The 19,039-nt window shown below is 45.2% G+C and overlaps 1 protein-coding gene across 1 annotated transcript; it reads left to right on the forward strand.

The window, feature by feature from the left end:
* The first annotated feature begins 4,151 nt into the window (after window positions 1–4,151).
* On the forward strand, window positions 4,152–11,105 carry LOC109784083 (deoxyuridine 5'-triphosphate nucleotidohydrolase-like). The gene is made up of 2 exons (XM_073496032.1): window positions 4,152–4,332; window positions 10,909–11,105. The coding sequence occupies exons 1-2, from the start codon at window positions 4,152–4,154 to the stop codon at window positions 11,103–11,105; spliced, it is 378 nt and encodes a 125-aa protein (XP_073352133.1).
* The last annotated feature ends 7,934 nt before the right edge of the window (window positions 11,106–19,039 follow it).

Raw genomic sequence — 19,039 nt, forward strand, 5'->3', positions numbered from 1 at the left:
GACCTTCTTGTAGGCCAACATGAACGCATCTAATTTCGCCTTGTCTCCTTTGGCCGTGTTCACTTTGGCACTAGCGAGTTGCACTTGCTTCTCCCCGGCCGCTTTTACTTCAGGTATTTTGGCTGGTGGGGTGGCGGCGATGACGTCGTCGAGGACCGAACTGATGAGCCCGGCGAGGGCAAACTTGAACAGGTTCTCGTCGGACTTGGTGACGGTGGCGCTTGACGACGGTAATAATGCAGTTGCCACCATGACGATGACAAGGATTCGTGCCGCCCCAATGTTCTTGGCTGGGGCCATTACTCTGGTTGACAAGGAAAGTAGTAGAGGGACGATTCAACAAGATGTTGCTTCTTTCAATGAGATCGATGCTTACGTCGGGGACGCTTATGAAGGTGGCCGTTGCTTTAAATAGGAGATGTTGCACAAAGAGAGCGTGAGGCCATGCGAGCTTCGCGGACGCCATACCGCATGTGGGTGAAAATTTGGTTGCACCCATGCACGGGTCAGATGCCCACAATAATTCTTAGGAAATAGGAGTACCATCTATCTAGCTAGGAACCACAACCAGTAAAACGACCGGATGTGCAAGGTTCCAAATCTGAGAGGTTCATGATACAACCTTTTGAATGAGGAGTTCATGAAACAGCCAATCGCCTCATACGCTCGCCTACATTTTTTCGCTCTCTTTTCCTCAGTTTCTCTTACGAGGTTTTAGTGTCTACCAAGAAAACCGGTTGCCGATTTTTTTAATTAAAAAATGATCATAGATTAGAAAATTCTCGAATTTAAAATGAATCTGAAAAAGGTTCACAGATTTTTATTTTATTTTTTAAATTTGGAAAAAGTTCACGAAATTATTCAGAAAAAATCAAAAAGAAATCGGGATCTGAAAAATGTTCATGAACTTGGAAAACCTTCATGAATATGAAAATAGTTCATGAATTTGAAAAAAGATAACAGATTTTCAAATTGAATTTAAAAAGTTTGCAATTTTCTGAAGGGTCATAAATTCAAATAAAATAAATAAATTTGAAAAACAAATTTAGAAAAGTAAAAATTTGCCTATATTTGGGTGTGTGCTGACGAAACTAGCGAAGAATGGGTGTGTGCTGTGCCCTGTCTACAGATTTGCCTATATTTGGCGGCTTGACAGCTTGCTTAATAGGACTTGGCCGCGCCATAGCCACCAAACGCACAAACCCACTGCCTCGCGTGCACTTTTGGACTGGCTCATGTTTGGGGTGGTTTTTTATTTTTGAACTTCGAAAAAAAATCATGAATAAAATTTTTGCAAAATATGATTTGGATTCAAAAAATATTCTGAATTAAAAATGTTCCCTGATATTAATTTCTTTTCGGAATTTCAAAACATGTTCATGAAATAGAAAAATGTCCTAAATTTCTGAAAAGATCATAGATTTAAAATAATCACGAATTTAAATAACATTGAGAATTTAAACTAGGTTCAAACTTTGGAAACATACCCTGAATTTCAAAACTTCTTCTTTTTAATGTTCAAAGATTTTAAAAAATGTTCTAACATTAAATAAACATAAACTTGAATACATTCCCTACATTTAAAAAATGTAGTTTGTTAATTAAAACATTGTTCTTGTATTTTGGAAAATATCTATGAATTTGAAAATTGTTCCCAGATTTAAAAAGTTTATGAATTTTATAGTTTTTCATAGATTTCAAAAAAATATGATTTTTTTAAATGAACTTATAAATCGTTATCCCATATAAAAGTGAATTTTACAAAATGTTCACTAATTTGAAAAATATTCCTGGACTTCAAAACATGTTCATGAATTTTTAAATTGTTCTCATATTTTAAAAAGAGTTCAAATTTTAAATTTATGCCCATATTTTAAAAATAAGAAAAATTCGAAAAATGTTCCTGAAATTTGAAAAAATGCATGAATTCAAAAAAAATCTCTCATACTTCGAAAATGTTCGTAGATTTAGAAAATGTTCTCGTGTTTTAGAAAATGTTCGAAGAAATTTCAAAAAATGTTCACGGAATCTAAAGGTAAAAACATATTACAAAAGGAAATAAGAAAAAGATACCGAAAAACACAAAAAAATGAAGAAAAAAAAGGTTCAAGGAAGGTTCCCAAAACCGGTTGGGAGGAAACAGGGAAGGGACGGGCCATATAGTGGCGCTCTCACTAGGGGTTGTGTGTTTACCCTCTATTCTGAACCTACGCGGGGAATATGATTTGCCCTATTTCGCTCCACCGGTGTTTCGCACCTCGCTTCATCAAACCTACTATGTTTCCTGTGACCTCCTTCCTTTTTCATTTTATTTTCGTCCATCCGATTTATTCTCATTGAGTCGGAATCAAGGCGGCTCAGGAGTCCGCCTAACCAACAACCAAAAAAGTAATTCTAACGGCAAAGTATGTAGCTGTGAAGAATCCATGGTCCATGTAGTTCTAATGTAGTTTTTGAGACTTGTGAAGCTATTTTGGGTATAGAATATGTGAATGGATACAGGGGGAATACAGCACAATTTTTCTCATAGTGATGGTGAAGGGAAAGGACACTTCCATGCATACTATAATGTTCTCTCTCTCCCAGTGCAAAGAATCTTTATTTTCTTTGTCCACTTTTTATAATGGTATATTTTCATCAAACTCTATTTTTTGTACAGTTTTTATAGATATTTGAATTCATAGTGAGAAGATCTTTCGAACGACATCAACCATGATAGCGTTTAAACTAGATTGAATTTTACTGTTGGAGTCGTATTTCAATCTCAGTTATAGTGAAGTTACCTATTTCACTAAAAATTTCAAAAAACGGATTTGGCTCATGTTAAGAAAATGATTTCACGTATTTCAAATAGCAGATTTCACTCATTTCAAAGCATGGATTTCAACCCATTCAAAAAACTTATTTCACTCATTTCAAAAAGTATATTTAACTCGTTTCTAAACACCAATTTCACTCCATTACGAAATATGATTACAGTTAATCCAAAAAATGATTTCACTCGTCTTAAAAAACTTATTTCACTCATTTCAAAAACCTAATTTCACTCATACTAGAAAAAAAATACTCAATTCAGAAATTTAATTTGGCTCATCTCAAAACACTAATTTCACTCATTTAAAAGGTTGGTTTCATTCATTCCAAAAAAGCTGATTTCGGTCATTTCAAAAATCTTTCACTCATTTTAATAATATGATTTCACTCAATTTAGAAAACAGAATTTACTCATTTCAGAGAAATATATACTCATTCAAGAAAACTAATTTCGCTCATTCTAAAACATTTTCATTATTTTTTATAATGGTCTAAAAAAATCATTATTTAACACATATTTTAGTTAATATAAATACGATTGAAGATGTAAAATTTAATGTTAGTTTCAATGTATTCAAGAATTGTCTTGTCTGAAAGGTCTCGCCGTAGGATTTCAAATATATAAAAAGATTCACAAACAATTTTTTGTTTAAAAGGTATGAATGTTTAAATTATCAAAAGAGCAATGAAAGCCATAAATTTTCCTAGTGGGAACTAGAAAAATTGAATGTGTCTATGTTATGCATGTATCACTACTAGGAAATAGTTTATAGATAGACGCTTACTAGTAGCGCGCTATTTTGACCCATGCTACTGCTAATTACTAGTAGCGCGCTACATTAACCCCTTGCTACTAATAAATATTCACTAGTAGCGCATGGCAAAGAAACGTGCTATTAGTAAATATCTTCCGCGGACAGGGCATAGTAGTAGCGCGGGTGGCAAACCCTGCGCTACTAGTAAGCAAATAACTATAGCGAGGTGAGATACCCCATGCTACTACTGAGCCTGTCCACCACCGCACCACACCCTCCCCCCTCCCCCCGGTCGACCCCCACCCTACCAAACTCTCTCATGAATCCCTCAAAAAAAAAGCTCCCTCTCTCGCGCGCGAACCTCGCCGCACCCCTCGGTCGATCTCCTCTCCCCCATGATCTCCTCGCCGCCGCCACCACCCACGCCGGCCGGTTCCGGCGAGCTCCGGCTGCGCGCACACGCCCCCAAGATCCTCAAGCTCCGCCCCTCCGTCCAGATCCGTGCCTAAGGCCTGCACCTTTGCCCGCGGCTAGGGTTTCGGGCACCTCCCGTATTCTTGCCGGAATCCACCACAATCGGCGATGGCGGGGCCGGAGCTTGCGGGATCCATCACCGGCGGAGGCGGGGAGCCCCCGGGCGCCGCATCCTCCACCCCGGCGTCTGGCGGCAGGAGGATCCTGCGCACGCAGACCGCGGGCAACCTGGGCGAGTCCATCGTCGCCAACGAGGTCGAGGCCAGCAACCCGCACGTCGCGTACCTATGTAAGGCTCCTACTCTTCTTCGCACATTCATCTAATCATCTTCTGTTACCAAGGCACGAAAGCAGAGCAGAGCAGAGCAGATCCTCTTCTCTCTTTGTTAATTGTACTTACTGCTCACTGCTGCTGTATTCTATTAGCACCGAGTCTGCCTGCATATTATATTCTTCATGCTGGAGTATAAGATTAGTGCTATTTTTGTTGCAGCCGGTGATAGTCCATGGATTGACTGTGAATTTATTTCATTAAACAAGCCCATAATTCCCTCTCTACCCAGCCGCACCACATAGTACAGAGAACTACTACCTCTTCTCTTGTCTCATCCCGATCTCGTCCGTGATGCCCCTCTCGCTCTGCTTTCTTTTGCCTTGCTTTGCTTTCCTGACCAGATGTTCTATGGTGCAGGATTTGCTCACCAGCCTGAAAATGCTGGCCGTGAAGCGGGCGGAGACCGTCGGACGTCCCCACCTCGCCGACCCGTTCGATTTGCGCACGCTGCGTGCTATCGGTATTGCTTGCTGCATCCTCTGTTTCCTCCATCGATGGACACTGGCACGGAGTATACAGTAGAATGCTTAAAGTTAGTCGATTGCTGACCTGCTGCTGGTTACTTGCTCGATGCAATGTGCTCATCTCTTTGTTGTTTGGTAGTAAATCAATCGTCGGTACTCTGAATTTGTGTGCGTCGAATTTGGAGCAAACTTCTGAATTCATAGTGTAGGCCTTTTGAATTCAACCTTGTTGTTTCTTGCTCAGAGTAAATCATTGTTGTGTTGGGGAACATAGTATTTTAAAAAAATTCCTACGATCACGCAAGATCTATCTAGGAGAAGCATAGCAACGAGCGGGGAGAGTGTGTCCACGTACCCTCGTAGACCGAAAGCGGAAGCGTTAAGTAACGCGGTTGATGTAGTCGAACGTCTTCGCGATCCAACCGAACAAGTACCGAACGCACGGCACCTCCGCGATCTGCACATGTTCAGCTAAGTGACGTCCCTCGAACTCTAGATCCAGCTGAGGCCGAGGGAGAGTTTCGTCAGCACGACGGCATGGTGACGGTGATGATGAAGTTACCGACACAGGGCTTCGCCTAAGCACTACGACAATATGACCGAGGTGGAAAACTGTGGAGGGGGCACCGCACACCGCTAAGAAATCTACTTGTGTGTCTATGGGGTGCCCCCTGGCCACGTATATAAAGGAAGGGGAAGAGGAGGCCGGCCTAGGAGGGGCGCGCCTATAAAGGGAGTCCATCTAGGATTCCCCATCCTAGTTGGAGTCCCCTTCCTTTTCCAAGAGGGGACAGAGGGAAGGAGTAGGAGAGGGAGAAGGAAAGAGGGGGGCGCCGCCCCCTCCCTAGTCCAATTCGGACCAGCCCATGGGGGGACGCGCGGCCTCCCCTTGTGGTCCTTCCCTCTTTCCACTAAGGCCCATGAAGACCCAATACTTCCCCCGCGAATTCCCGGAACTCTCCAGTACTCTGAAAAATACCCGAACCACTCAGAACCTTTCCGATGTCCGAATATAGCCTTCCAATATATCGATCTTTACGTCTCAACCATTTCGAGACTCCTCGTCATGTCCGTGATCTCATCCGGGACTCCGACCAACCTTTGGTACATCAAATCACATAACTCATAATACAAATCATCATCGAACGTTAAGCGTGCGGACCCTACGGGTTCGAGAACTATGTAGACATGACCGAGACACATATCCGGTCAATAACCAATAGCGGAACCTGGATGCTCATATTGGCTCCTACGTATTCTACGAAGATCTTTCTCGGTCAAACCGCATAACAACATATGTTGTTCCCTTTGTCATCAGTATGTTACTTGCCCGAGATTCGATCGTCGGTATCATCATACCTAGTTCAATCTCGTTACCGGCAATTCTCTTTACTCGTTCCGTAATGCATCATCCCGCAACTAACTCATTAGTCACATTGCTTGCAAGGCTTATAGTGATGTGCATTACCGAGAGGGCCCAAAGATACCTCTCCGATACTCGGAGTGACAAATCCTAATCTCAATGTATGCCAACTCAAAAAACACCATCGGAGACACCTGTAGAGCATCTTTATAATCACCCAGTTACGTTGTGACGTTTGATAGCACACTAAGTGTTCCTCCGGTATTTGGGAGTTGCATAATTTCATAGTCATAGGAACATGTATAAGTCATGAAGAAAGCAATAGCAATAAACTAAACGATCATAGTGCTAAGCTAACAAATGGGTCTTGTCCATCACATCATTCTCTAATGATGTGATCCCGTTGATCAAATGACAACACATGTCTATGGTCAGGAAACTTAACCATCTTTGATTAACGAGCTAGTCTAGTAGAGGCATACTAGGGACACTCTGTTTGTCTATGTATTCACACATGTACTAAGTTTCCGGTTAATACAATTCTAGCATGAATAATAAACATTTATCATGATATAAGGAAATATAAATAACAACTGTATTATTACCTCTAGAGCATATTTCCTTCATGTTGTTGGGTAGTAAATCTTGTTGGAAATATGCCCTAGAGGCAATAATAAAATGGTTATTATTGTATTTCCTTGTTCATGATAATTGTCTATTGTTCATGCTATAATTGTATTAACTGGAAACCGTAATACATGTGTGAATACATAGACCACAACATGTCCCTAGTAAGCCTCTAGTTGACTAGCTCGTTGATCAATAGATGGTTATGGTTTCCTGACCATGGACATTGGATGTCATTGATAACGGGATCACATCATTAGGAGAATGATGTGATGGACAAGACCCAATCCTAAGCATAGCACAAGATCGTGTAGTTCGTTTGCTAAGAGCTTTTCTAATGTCAAGTATCATTTCCTTAGACCATGAGATTGTGCAACTCCCGGATACCGTAGGAATGCTTTGGGTGTACCAAACGTCACAACGTAACTGGGTGGCTATAAAGGTGCACTACAGGTATCTCCGAAAGTGTTTGTTGGGTTGGCACGGATCAAGACTGGGATTTGTCACTCCGTATGACGGAGAGGTATCTCTGGCTCACTCGGTATTGCATCATCATAATGAGCTCAATGTGACTAAGTAGTTAGTCACGGGATCATGCATTACGGAACGAGTAAAGTGACTTACCGGTAACGAGATTAAACGAGGTATTAGGATACCGACGATCGAATCTCGGGTAAGTAAAGTACCGATTGACAAAGGGAGTTGTATACGGGATTACTTGAATCCTCGACATCGTGGTTCATCCGATGAGATCATCGAGGAACATGTGGGAGCCAACATGGGTATCCAGATCCCGCTGTTGGTTATTGGCCGAAGAACGTCTCGGTCATGTGTGCATGGTTTCCGAACCCGTAGGGTCTACACACTTAAGGTTCGGTGACGCTAGAGTTGTTATGGGAAATAGTATGTGGTTACCGAAGGTTGTTCGGAGTCCCGAATGAGATCCCACGTCACAAGGAGTTCCGGAATGGTCCGGAGACGAAGATTTATATATGGGAAGTCCTTATTCGGTCGCCGGAAGTGTTCGGGGGTATATCGGTATTGTACCGGGACCACCGAAAGGGTTCCGGGGGTCCACCGGGAGGGTCCACCTGCCCCGAAGGGCCCTATCACTAGTAGAAAACAGGGCTTTGGTTCGGCCAGAAAAGAGCAGTAATCCCGGTTGCATTACGAACCGGGACTAATGTGAGCATTAGTCCCGGTTTGAGCGGCTAGGGCACCGTACAGGCATTAGTCCCGGTTCAAATGAGACCTTTAGTCCCGGTTGGTGCCACGAACCGGGACTAAAGGGTGTGATGCCCATTAGTACCGGTTCGTGGCACCAACCGGTACTAAAGGTTAGACCTTTAGTCCCGGTTCGAGCCACCAACCGGTACTAAGGGGTTTGAGGCCCCCCCCCCCGCGTGGATCGCCTTTTCAGTTTTGTAAAAAGCAAAAGAAAACGATAAAAACTTCAAAAAATAAAATCCTTCCAGATGTAGTTATGTTACTACATGTACTAGTTAGGAAAATTTAAAAACTTAAATTTGGACATGTTTTGCAAAAAGTGTAGAGAAAATGTAAAACAGCTATAACTTTTGCATACGATGTCAGAAAAAAAGGTATAATATATCAAAATGTTCAGCACGAAAATCCGCATCCGATTTTGATGGCCTACGGCCTGTTTGCAAATTTTTAGAATCCTCAAATTCTAAAAGGAAAATAAGTTATGCTCAAATTTCTGTTTTTTTGATTTTTTGTTAAATCTGGTCAAACTACTTATTCAAGAAGTATTAGTGTTACTAAATAATTATTCAAGAATATTAGTGTTACTAAATAATTATTTTAGTATTTTTGAATTTTGGTCAAATCTGGTCAAACTGTGGTCAAACAATGGTCAAACTAATTATTCAAGAAATATTAGTGTTACTAAATAATTATTTCAGTTTTTTTGAATTTTGGTCAAATCTGGTCAAACTGTGGTCAAACTATGTCAAACTACTTATTCAAGAAATATTAGTGTTACTAAATAATTATTGTTTTTTAGAACAATAGTTTCAAACTCAAACAGTGAAATGTGTGACTTCATGCTCAAGCTAAATTCCTGAGGGTTAATAGGATTGACATCTTACTATTGTCAGGAAAACAACAAGTGCAGACTTGGAAACGAGGGAGAATAGAACCCGGAAGTTAAGCGTGCTCAGGCTGGAGTAGTGAGAGGATGGGTGACCGTCCGGGAAGTTAGATGATTTGGAATGATGAGGGGTGATTAGAGATTAGAGGTTAAATTGAGCAGTGATGAGGGGTGATTAGAGATTAGAGGTTAAAATAATTCAGAAATTTGAAAATAAAAAAATTCAAAAAAATCATAAAATTTCCTTTAGTACCGGTTGGTGTTACCAACCGGAACCAGGACTAAAGGCCCTTTTTCTACTAGTGTATGGGCCGAATATAGAGGGGAACCAGCCCCTAGGTGGGCAGGGCGCCAAACCCCCCTAGGGCCCATGCGCCTAGGGTTGGGGGGAAACCCTAAAGGGGGCGCCCCCCTTGGCTTGGGGGGCAAGCCTCCCCCCTTGGCCGCCCCCCCCCTCTAGATCCATTTGGAGGGGGCCGGCCCCCCTCTCCCTTGCCCCTATAAATAGAAGGGGGTGGGAGGGCAGCCGCACCCCTTGCCTGGCGCAGCCCTCTCCTCCTCCAACTCCTCCTGCTCCTCCGTAGTGCTTAGCGAAGCTCTGCCGGAGAACCACGAGCTCCATTGCCACCATGCCGTCGTGATGCTGGAGTTCTCCCTCAACTTCTCCTCTCCCCTTGCTGGATCAAGAAGGAGGAGACGTCCCCGGGCTGTACGTGTGTTGAACACGGAGGCGTCGTCCGTTCGGCGCTAGATCGGATCTTCCGCGATTTGAATCGCCGCGAGTACGACTCCATCAACCGCGTTCTTGTAACGCTTCCGCTTAGCGATCTTCAAGGGTATGAAGATGCACTCCCTCTCTCTCGTTGCTAGCATCTCCTAGATTGATCTTGGTGACACGTAGGAAAATTTTGAATTATTGCTACGTTCCCCAACAAATCTACCCGTATTTTCTTGTCAATTCACATGCCATTGTAGACATGTTATAGGAGGTTCAGCTGTTCTTGCTTTTGTCAGTACTATGAATTTCTATGGTCGATACTCTGAAGTCATGCGAAAAATGGACAGATTTGAAGCAAACTTTTGAATCCATAGCATAACTCTTTATTTATTTTTGCTGAATTAGAACTGTAAACTCTGCATGCATATAGAAATGCTACAGCATGCTCAACCAAATGTGTTAGTTATTGAGTCATTGGGCTGACTTCATACAAAAGCCTATTGCAAGTGCATGGAAAATTTGGCACTTGCCATTCCGGAATACTGCCCGTTTTCTCTGTGATTGAAGTGTCTCTGTCGAATACTTCTAAACTGAACAACTTCATTCAGAATTCTGACACTTCTTAGTGTAGCATTGTAGCTTTATTTTTACATGATCAAACTACCTTCTGTATGCAGTATGCAGCCACACTATGTCGTATATCTTCAGTAGTAAATGTATCATCTTAATAGTGTACTAAAGCTAGATTATTTTGTAGCTCATTTTTTAGGCTTTCTCCATGGTTAATATAAATTATGCAAAGCAATGTTTACTTTGAGTGTAACTCTAGTGCCATTCTTATTATTCAATGTACATCGATGGTGCTGCTGGACTTGTGCTAGTGAGAGGGGAGAAAGCTATGAACCTTGGCCTTTAAGTTCTAGCAAGGATCAGAGGGTATGCTGATACTGCTCAGGTAAATCTTACTTGCCTCGTCATTAATCATTGTTGGTGAAACAAATGTCATTTGAGAAATCTCAGTCCATTGTTCTTGTTAATGAAGACTTTTACCAATATTACCCTTTCCCGTGCCTCGAAACTATCAACCTGGCCCAAAGAATGATCTTTTTTCTAGGATTCATGTTTTTTTCTTGTTATTATGCATTACTATTGATTCATGTGCATGTGCTAAAAAGAAAGAAAATACCCTACTGGATTTGGATGCGGACGCCAACTAACAAATTTTCACTTTCCGATGTGGGCGCAGGGGTGATTGACGTGGACTACTGCGGCCTGGTGGGCATCATGCTCTTCAACCACTCGGAGGTGGACTTCATCATGAAGCCCGGCGATCGCGCCGCACAGATGATCGTCCAGGTCATTGCGATGCCGGAGGTCGCCGAGGTGGAGGACCTCGACGCCATCGTCCGGCGGGAGGGAGTGTTTGGATCCACCGACGTTTGAACTCCGACCCTTGGTAGATACATCTAGAGAAGTGGTCTAGTTGTTTGCATCTAATGTTAAATGATATCTCGTGATCTCGAGTTGAGATGTTCAATGTTGTATCCATGAATGCTGCAAGTGCTAAGATGGTTATGTGAACTTAGTTTATTTACACTGGACGTGTCTTGATTTCCATCCATGAATACTGCATCTGATTTTTTTGTTTTTTTAATTTCTATTTAGTTAGTTGTAGCGTGGGGGGGGGGGGGGTGGAGGGCTACTAGTACTTGGATACTAGTAGTGTAGGTATAACTGGGGCACTACTAGTACTTAGATAGTAGTAGCGTAGGTGCGGAATAGTGGCAGCATGGGTGCAACACGCTACAACTAACTTTTTTAGCTGTAGCGCGGGGTAAAAAACGCGCTACTGCTAAAAGTTAGATGTAGCGTCTTACTAGTAGTGTGGGTACCCACGCTACTGGTATGCAAAAAACATACGCTACTGCTAGCGTTTTTCCTAGTAGTGTATGGGGAGGAAGGGGATAGATGTGTCATGCATGCATGCGTGGACGTGGGATGGATGGGACCATTGATTTGACGTAAGTGTGAGATACGAGAGTGGAGGTTGGACAATACAGAAATACTATATCATTGATGGTGTGCATTGCTGCGCCCATTCATTTTTACAATATAGTTACATGAATTATGTAAATATGTGGAGACATAAAGCACGGAAGTTAAATTTGCACAAACATATACGGTTGAGAGGTGTTGATACTAAGTCGCTTCCCCTATAGGTCTTACATTGTTCTTGACAAATTCGATTCGGTCATTGTAATCTGGAGTAAAAGGATTCGAACCTTTGCATGTCGATACCAACCAATATCTTACCATTTGGCTTGGCTCCAAAAACCCATACTACATATTCTCACAACATTGAGGCAATTGCATAAAGTATGCTAGAAACTCCATGAAAGGTCGTGCTAGAAACCCACTTTATCATCCGGAGATGAGAGTTTATGCGTAGAAACCTGATAGATGTTGATGATGTCTCCCTGGCAACGGCGCCAGAAATTCTTCATGATTGCTTGTATTTGCGTTGGTATTTCCCCAAGAGGAGAGGATGATGCAGCACAACAAAGGTAAGTATTTCCCTCATTTATGAAACCTAGTTTATCAATCCTGTAGGAGAACCAAGCAACACTATGTAAACAGCACATGCACACAAACAACAAAAATTTGCAACCCAACGCGTAGGAGGGGTTGTCAATCCCTCCTCGGTATTAAGATAGATTAAATAGTATGAGATTTGATAAATAGATTTAACAAAAACACAAAATAAGATAAATAAAGGAAAAACACAGCAAGGTATTTTGATTTTATATGATAGGAAAATAAACCTGAGGGCCATAGTTTTCACTGGAGGCTTCTCTCAAGAAAATAGCATACGGTGGGTAAACAAATTACTGTTGGGCAATTGATAGAAAAGCAAGTGATCATGACGATATCCAAGGCAATGATCATGTATATAGGCATCACGTAAGATTAGTAGAGCGAAACGATTCTGCATCTACTACTATTACTCCACACATCTTTTTATCCTTAATAGCAACGATACATGCGTGTCATGTCTCTTTCTATCACTGAGATTGAGCACCGCAAGATCGAACCCATCACAAAGCACCTCTTCCCATGGCAAGAAAAATTAATCTAGTTGGCCAAACCAAACCAAAATTCCGGAGAAGAAATACGAGGCTATAACAATCATGCATAAAAGAGTTCAGCAAAAACTCAAATAATATTCATGGATAGAACTGATCATAAACCCATAATTCATCGGATCCCAACAAACACACCGTAAAAAGAGTTACATCAAATAGGTCTCCAAGAACATCGACGAGAACATTGTATTGAAGATCAAAAAGAGAAAAGAAGCCATCTAACTACTAGCAACGGACCTGTAGGTCTACGGTAAACTAATCACGCATCATCGGAGGGGCAACAAGGATGATGAAAAACCCCTCCGGGATCGTTGACCCCTCTGGCGGAGTGCGAGAAAAGGCCTCTAGATTGGATCTCATGGTTCTGGAACTTGTGGCGACGAAAATTGTATTCTCTCGACTCCCCTAGGGTTTTTGGGATTTCAGAGTATTTATAGAGGTGGATGGCGGTGGAGAAGCTTCCCGTGGTGCCCACTACCTACTAGGGCACGCCTGGGCCTTCTAGCACGCCCTGGTACCTAGTGGCCCCTATGGGCCTCCTCCCGTGCACTTCTTTGGCTCCCTGGGTGTCTTCTGGGCAGAAAAAAATCTCCCAAAAGTTTCGTGGTATTTGGACTCCGTTTGGTATTGATATTGAAGGAAATATGCCCTAGAGGCAATAATAAAGTTGTTATCTATATTTCCTTATATCATGATAAATGTTTATTATTCATGCTAGAATTTTATTAACCGGAAACTTAGTACATGTGTGAATACATAAACAAATAGAGTGTCCCTAGTATGCCTCTAGTTGATTGGCTCAATAATCAAAGATGGTTAAGTTTCCTGACCATAGACATGTGTTGTCATTTGATGAATGGGATCACATCATTAGAGAATGATGTGATGGACAAGACCCATCCGTTAGCTTAGCATTATGATCGTTTAGTTTTATTGCTATTGCTTTCTTCATGACTTATACATATTCCTCTGACTAAGAGATTATGCAACCCCCGAATACCGGAGGAACACCTTGTGTGCTATCAAACGTCACAACATAACTGGATGATTATAAAGATGCTCTACAGGTGTCTCCGAAGGTGTTTGTTGGGTTGGCATAGATCGAGATTAGGATTTGTCACTCCGTGTATCGGAGAGGTATCTCTGGGCCCTCTCGGTGATGCACATCACTATAAGCCTTGCAAGCAATGTGACTAATGAGTTAGTTACGGGATGATGCATTACGGAATGAGTAAAGAGACTTTCCAGTAACAAGATTGAACTAGGTATGATGATACCGACGATCGAATCTCGGGCAAGTAACATACCGATGACAAAGGGAATAACGTATGTTGTTATGCGGTTTGACCGATATAGATCTTCGTAGAATATGTAGGAACCAATATGAGCATCCAGGTTCCGCTGTTGGTTATTGACCGGAGATGTGTCTCGGTCATGTCTACATAGTTCTCGAACCCGTAGGGTCCGCACGCTTAACGTTCGATGGTGATTTGTATTATGAGTTATGTGTTTTCGTGACCGAAGTTTGTTCAGAGTCTCGGATGAGATCACGGACATAACGAGGAGTCTCGAAATGGTCGAGAGGTAAAGATTCATATACTGGAAGGTAGTATTCGGACATCGGAATGGTTCCGAGTGATTCGGGTATTTTACCGGAGTACCGAGGGGTTACCGGAACCCCCCCGGGGGAAATATTGGGCCTTAGTGGGCCTTAGTGGAGAGAGAGGAGGGCCGCAAGGGGTGCCCCCTGCCCATGGCAGTCCGAATTGGACTTAGGGAAGGGGGCGGCGCCCCCTTTCCCTCTCCCTCTCCCTCTCCTTCCTTTTCGCTCTGGTGGAGAAAGGAAAAGGGGGGGTGAATCCTAGTAGGACTCCCCCCTTGGCGCGCCCCTCCTGGCCTCCGGCCTCCTCCTCCCCTCCTTTATAACGAGGGAGGGGGCACCCCAAAGGCACATCAGTTGTTCTCTTAGCCGTGTGCGGTGCCCCCTGTCGGTGTCAAAACCGGCGGATCTCGGGTAGGGGGTCCCGAACTGTGCGTCTAAGGCGGATGGTAACAGGAGGCGGGGGACATGATGTTTACCCAGGTTTGGGCCCTCTCGATGGAGGTAATACTCTACTTCCTGCTTGATTGATCTTGATGATATGAGTATTACAAGAGTTGATCTACCACGAGATCGTAGAGGCTAAACCCTAGAAGCTAGCCTATGGTATGATTGTTGTTGTCCTACGGACTAAAACCCTCCGGTTTATATAAACACCGGAGGGGGCTAGGGTTACACAGAGTCGGTTACAAGGAAGGAGATCTACATATCCGTATTGTCAAGCTTGCCTTCCACGCCAAGGAGAGTCCCATCTGGACACGGGACGAAGTCTTCAATCTTGTATCTTCATAGTCCAACAGTCCGGCTAAAGTATATAGTCCGGCTGTCTGAGGACCCCCTAATCCAGGACTCCCTCAGTAGCCCCTGAACCAGGCTTCAATGACGATGAGTCCGGCACGCAGATTGTCTTCGGCATTGCAAGGCGGGTTCCTCCTCCAAATACTCCATAGAAGATTTCGAACACAAGGATAGTGTCCGGCTCTGCAAAACAAATTCCACATACCACCGTAGAGAGAATAATATTTCCACAAATCTAATCTGCTGACGCATTCTGCAGCGTGACATCACACCACGACCCGGTCATTATTCGAACCGTTTTTCATAACCAGCCACTGCACATATTGCGAGGCGGTTTTCTTGACACGTCTTGTCGAAGCAAAGATCATGTCCCCTTATCACGGGATTCTCATCAATACGGGTGTGGGTAACCCAACCGCGCCATCAATTAGGGCGCTTGGGGAATAAGCGAGTTAACCAGGCAGGTGGGGAGGCATATAGTTTCTTCCGCCCTTATAAAGGGACAAGGATTCACCTTTTTCACCCACGCCCTCTTCCTCCTTGCTCATCCATTCTTGCGCACTCGAGCTCCAGCACCCAAGTTCGCATTTTCTCCTCAAACCACTCCAAGCATGTCCGGAGCGGGAGGTAAGTGGATGGTTTCCTCCGTCACGGAGGAGGACATCAAAAAGCTATGGGGAGCCGGATATCTGGCCGCGGATATCGCACACCGGCTGCCAGATGAGGGGCAGATCGTCCCTACTCCAGAACCCCATGAGAGGGTGGTTTTTCTTACCCACTTCGTCCGCGGACTGGGATTTCCCCTCCACCCGTTTGTCCGCGGGCTCATGTTTTACTACGGGCTGGATTTTCACGATCTGGCCCCCAATTTCATCCTCAACATCTCGGCGTTTATCGTCGTGTGCGAGGCCTTCCTCCGCATCAAGCCCCACTTCGGCCTGTGGCTAAAGACCTTCAATGTTAAACCGAAGGTGGTGGTCGGCCAGCAAGCGGAGTGCGGAGGCGCCATGGTGGGCAAAATGCCCAACGTCATCTGGCTCGAAGGCTCCTATGTGGAGACCATAAAGGGGTGGCAATCGGGGTGGTTCTACATCACCGAGCCGCGCGACACCAACTGGGTGGCGGCCCCCGAATTTCGATCCTGAATCCCCACGCGGCTCACCTCCTGGAAAGAGAAGGGCCTATCCTGGGGTTCCTCGGTAGAGCTGACCGGACTCCAGACCTGCATCAAAAACATGATGAGAAAGAAAATCAAGCTCGTCAACGTGGTCCAAGTCATGCTCTTCCGCCGGATCCTCCCGTGTCAAAGACGGGCATTCAATTTGTGGGAGTTCGACCCGGCCGAGCACCAGACGCTGCGAAGGCTCTTCGACACGACGCACAAGGACGTCTGGAGGGTGCTGTTCAAGGGTGCCGAGGTACCTCCTCCGAGGACCGCGGACTCGGCGCGAAGCGCCCTGCCAATCCGGTAAGCCTTCTATATCTCATAAGATGTTTATTCTCCCCAGTTTAACCATGCGGGGGATCTAAGCCTCCATGCCATTTAACAGGACTGGGTGGCGATAGCGGAGCAGATCAATTGCCCAGCCCCCCTGCCCGAAGATCCAGCAGATGCTCTCCTAACGGAGATGCTGGTTCCGGCGCCTTATGAGGTGCCAGTGAAGAAGGCCAAGAAGAAGGCCACGGGAACCAGGAAGGGTCTCCGGCGCAAGGTTATATCGGACTCATCGTCCGAAAACACCGAGGCGCACTCCTCCCACGAAAACGAGGAGGGGGAAGAGGAAAGTTCTCCCCCCCTGCCGGGGGAGACAAGAAAAGGAAGGCCGCCCCATCCGGGGAGGCCGAAGGGTCCAAAAAGGGAAGGACCCTCCTCCTGGACTGCTCCACGACGGCCGCCTATAGCGACGATGAGTGGTTGCCTAGGGACAAGCCCCTGGCGAAGTCGTAAGTATCCGGATACCATAATAATTCTTGGTACGTCTTATTGTACTGTTTCTTATCACGCTGCGCGTGATTACGCAGCCCCTCCCGAGCCCACATCGACGTATCTTCGTCGGATGAGTCTTTGGGCCCATCGGACCTGAACAGCGATTCACTTCCGGCCGCCTCCTCCCCTCGCCCTACAGACAACGTCGAGGTGTTGTCTCAAAGTGCACCGAACCAAGGGGAGGTAGTCCTGGAGGCGCCTCAAGGCGACATTCCAGACACTGGGCGCAAGGGGAGCAAGACTCCCATGGGCTCCGATGACGGGGGCAGCAAATTCGGCCCCCAGCCGAATACTGCGCCGGAACCTCCATTGGTTCCGGACTCTGCCAGGCGGCCCCTAGCTAAGAGGGGCAAGCCGCCTGTGCCGATGGCCTCTGTCCATCCAGAGGCATCGGACGACTTGCTGGAAGCGCTTCGCGGCGCTTCCATCGACGAAGAGCACCGCACTATCATGAGTGCGGTGATCGAAAAGGTTCAGTCCGCCAAGAGCGGACTGACTGAAGCCTGTACCAGCCTCCTAACAGGCTTTGAGGTAAGCAACCGGATTATAAGAGAATATTACCACATAAACAGTTGCCCCTGATGCTCTGTTTGGCGTTCGCGAAGAAAGGCCGAATAGAGGATCAAATAATGACCGCAGGAGTCTAATCGGAATATGTGTCTATGTGCATGTGCAGGCTTCACTGCTAGCCGCTGCCGCACGTACTGCGGAGGTCGCTGCACTGAAGCAGGACCTTGAACGGTCCAAGGAAGAGCTCGGCCTTACTAAGAGGCAGCTCGAAGAGAACAAAGGTAAGTGATACCCCGTCTGTATATTAAAAAAAGTTTGGTTTTAGAATAATAGGATCGTCATGAATTTTGCTAGGGGCCACGACCGAAGTGGCGGCCCTGCAGAAGGCGCTATCCGAGGCCGAAGACAAAGCGGCCAAGGAGCGCATCGAGCGAGAAAAGCAAGAAGCCCGGGTAGGCGAGGTGCAGCAAGAGCTCCAGGCTCTCGTTAAAAAACATGAGTCCTTGGAGCTTGACTCTAAGACGCAAGAGTCCGAGCTTGCAAAGGCACTCGAGAGTGCACAAAACGCCAAGGCTGAAGCCCAAAAGGCCCTCCAGGAAATTGAGGCGGTTAAGAAGATAGCAGCGGGTAAGGCATTCATTATGCAAAGCAAGCATGTAAAGGAAACTTTCCTTTTACTTACCCGAGTTCGGAGCTCTCCAGGAGCATTCGCAGATCTTCCCCGCGGTGTGTCGGATGCCGCGGAGTTCTACCGGGCTGAGGAGGGGAGCTCGACGGAGAAGTTGTTCTGGTCTCAGTATACTGGGACCGAACACCCAATGCCCTTGAGCGACCAGCTGAAGCAACTGGTCGAGCTCCACAAGGCGGCCGAACAGGCCATGAAGGGTCTTATAGTCCGGATGTGGCCTGGCGAGCCCCTGCCTGATAGCTACTTCGGTCTAGTGAGGCGGCTTGTGAATGCCTGCCCACGGCTTGAAGTCATAAAGCGGTCCGTCTGCATCGAGGGTGCGCGCAGGGCTTTTGCCCGGGCGAAGGTGCACTGGGCGAAGCTGGACGTCAAAAAGCTGGTGAAGGAGGGGCCGCCGGAGGGCAAGGAGCATCGCCACCCCGAAAAGTATTATGAAAGTGTCCTGAAGGGTGCTCGCCTTGTGGCGGAGGAATGTGCTAAGGATGTAATATTTGAATAAATGTACTCATGCGATCCTGTAATATGAAACGAGTTCATTTGCGCTATGCAACGCTTGTGAATTTAAAATATTACCTTCTGTGCGACCGTTTATAAAATCTCAGAGTTGGCCAGTCGTCGGCTTCTGCCCCCATGTAACTAGTACTGAGGTGT

The sequence above is a fragment of the Aegilops tauschii genome, chromosome 3 (genome assembly GCF_002575655.3).
Source record: "Aegilops tauschii subsp. strangulata cultivar AL8/78 chromosome 3, Aet v6.0, whole genome shotgun sequence".
NCBI lineage: Eukaryota > Viridiplantae > Streptophyta > Magnoliopsida > Poales > Poaceae > Aegilops > Aegilops tauschii.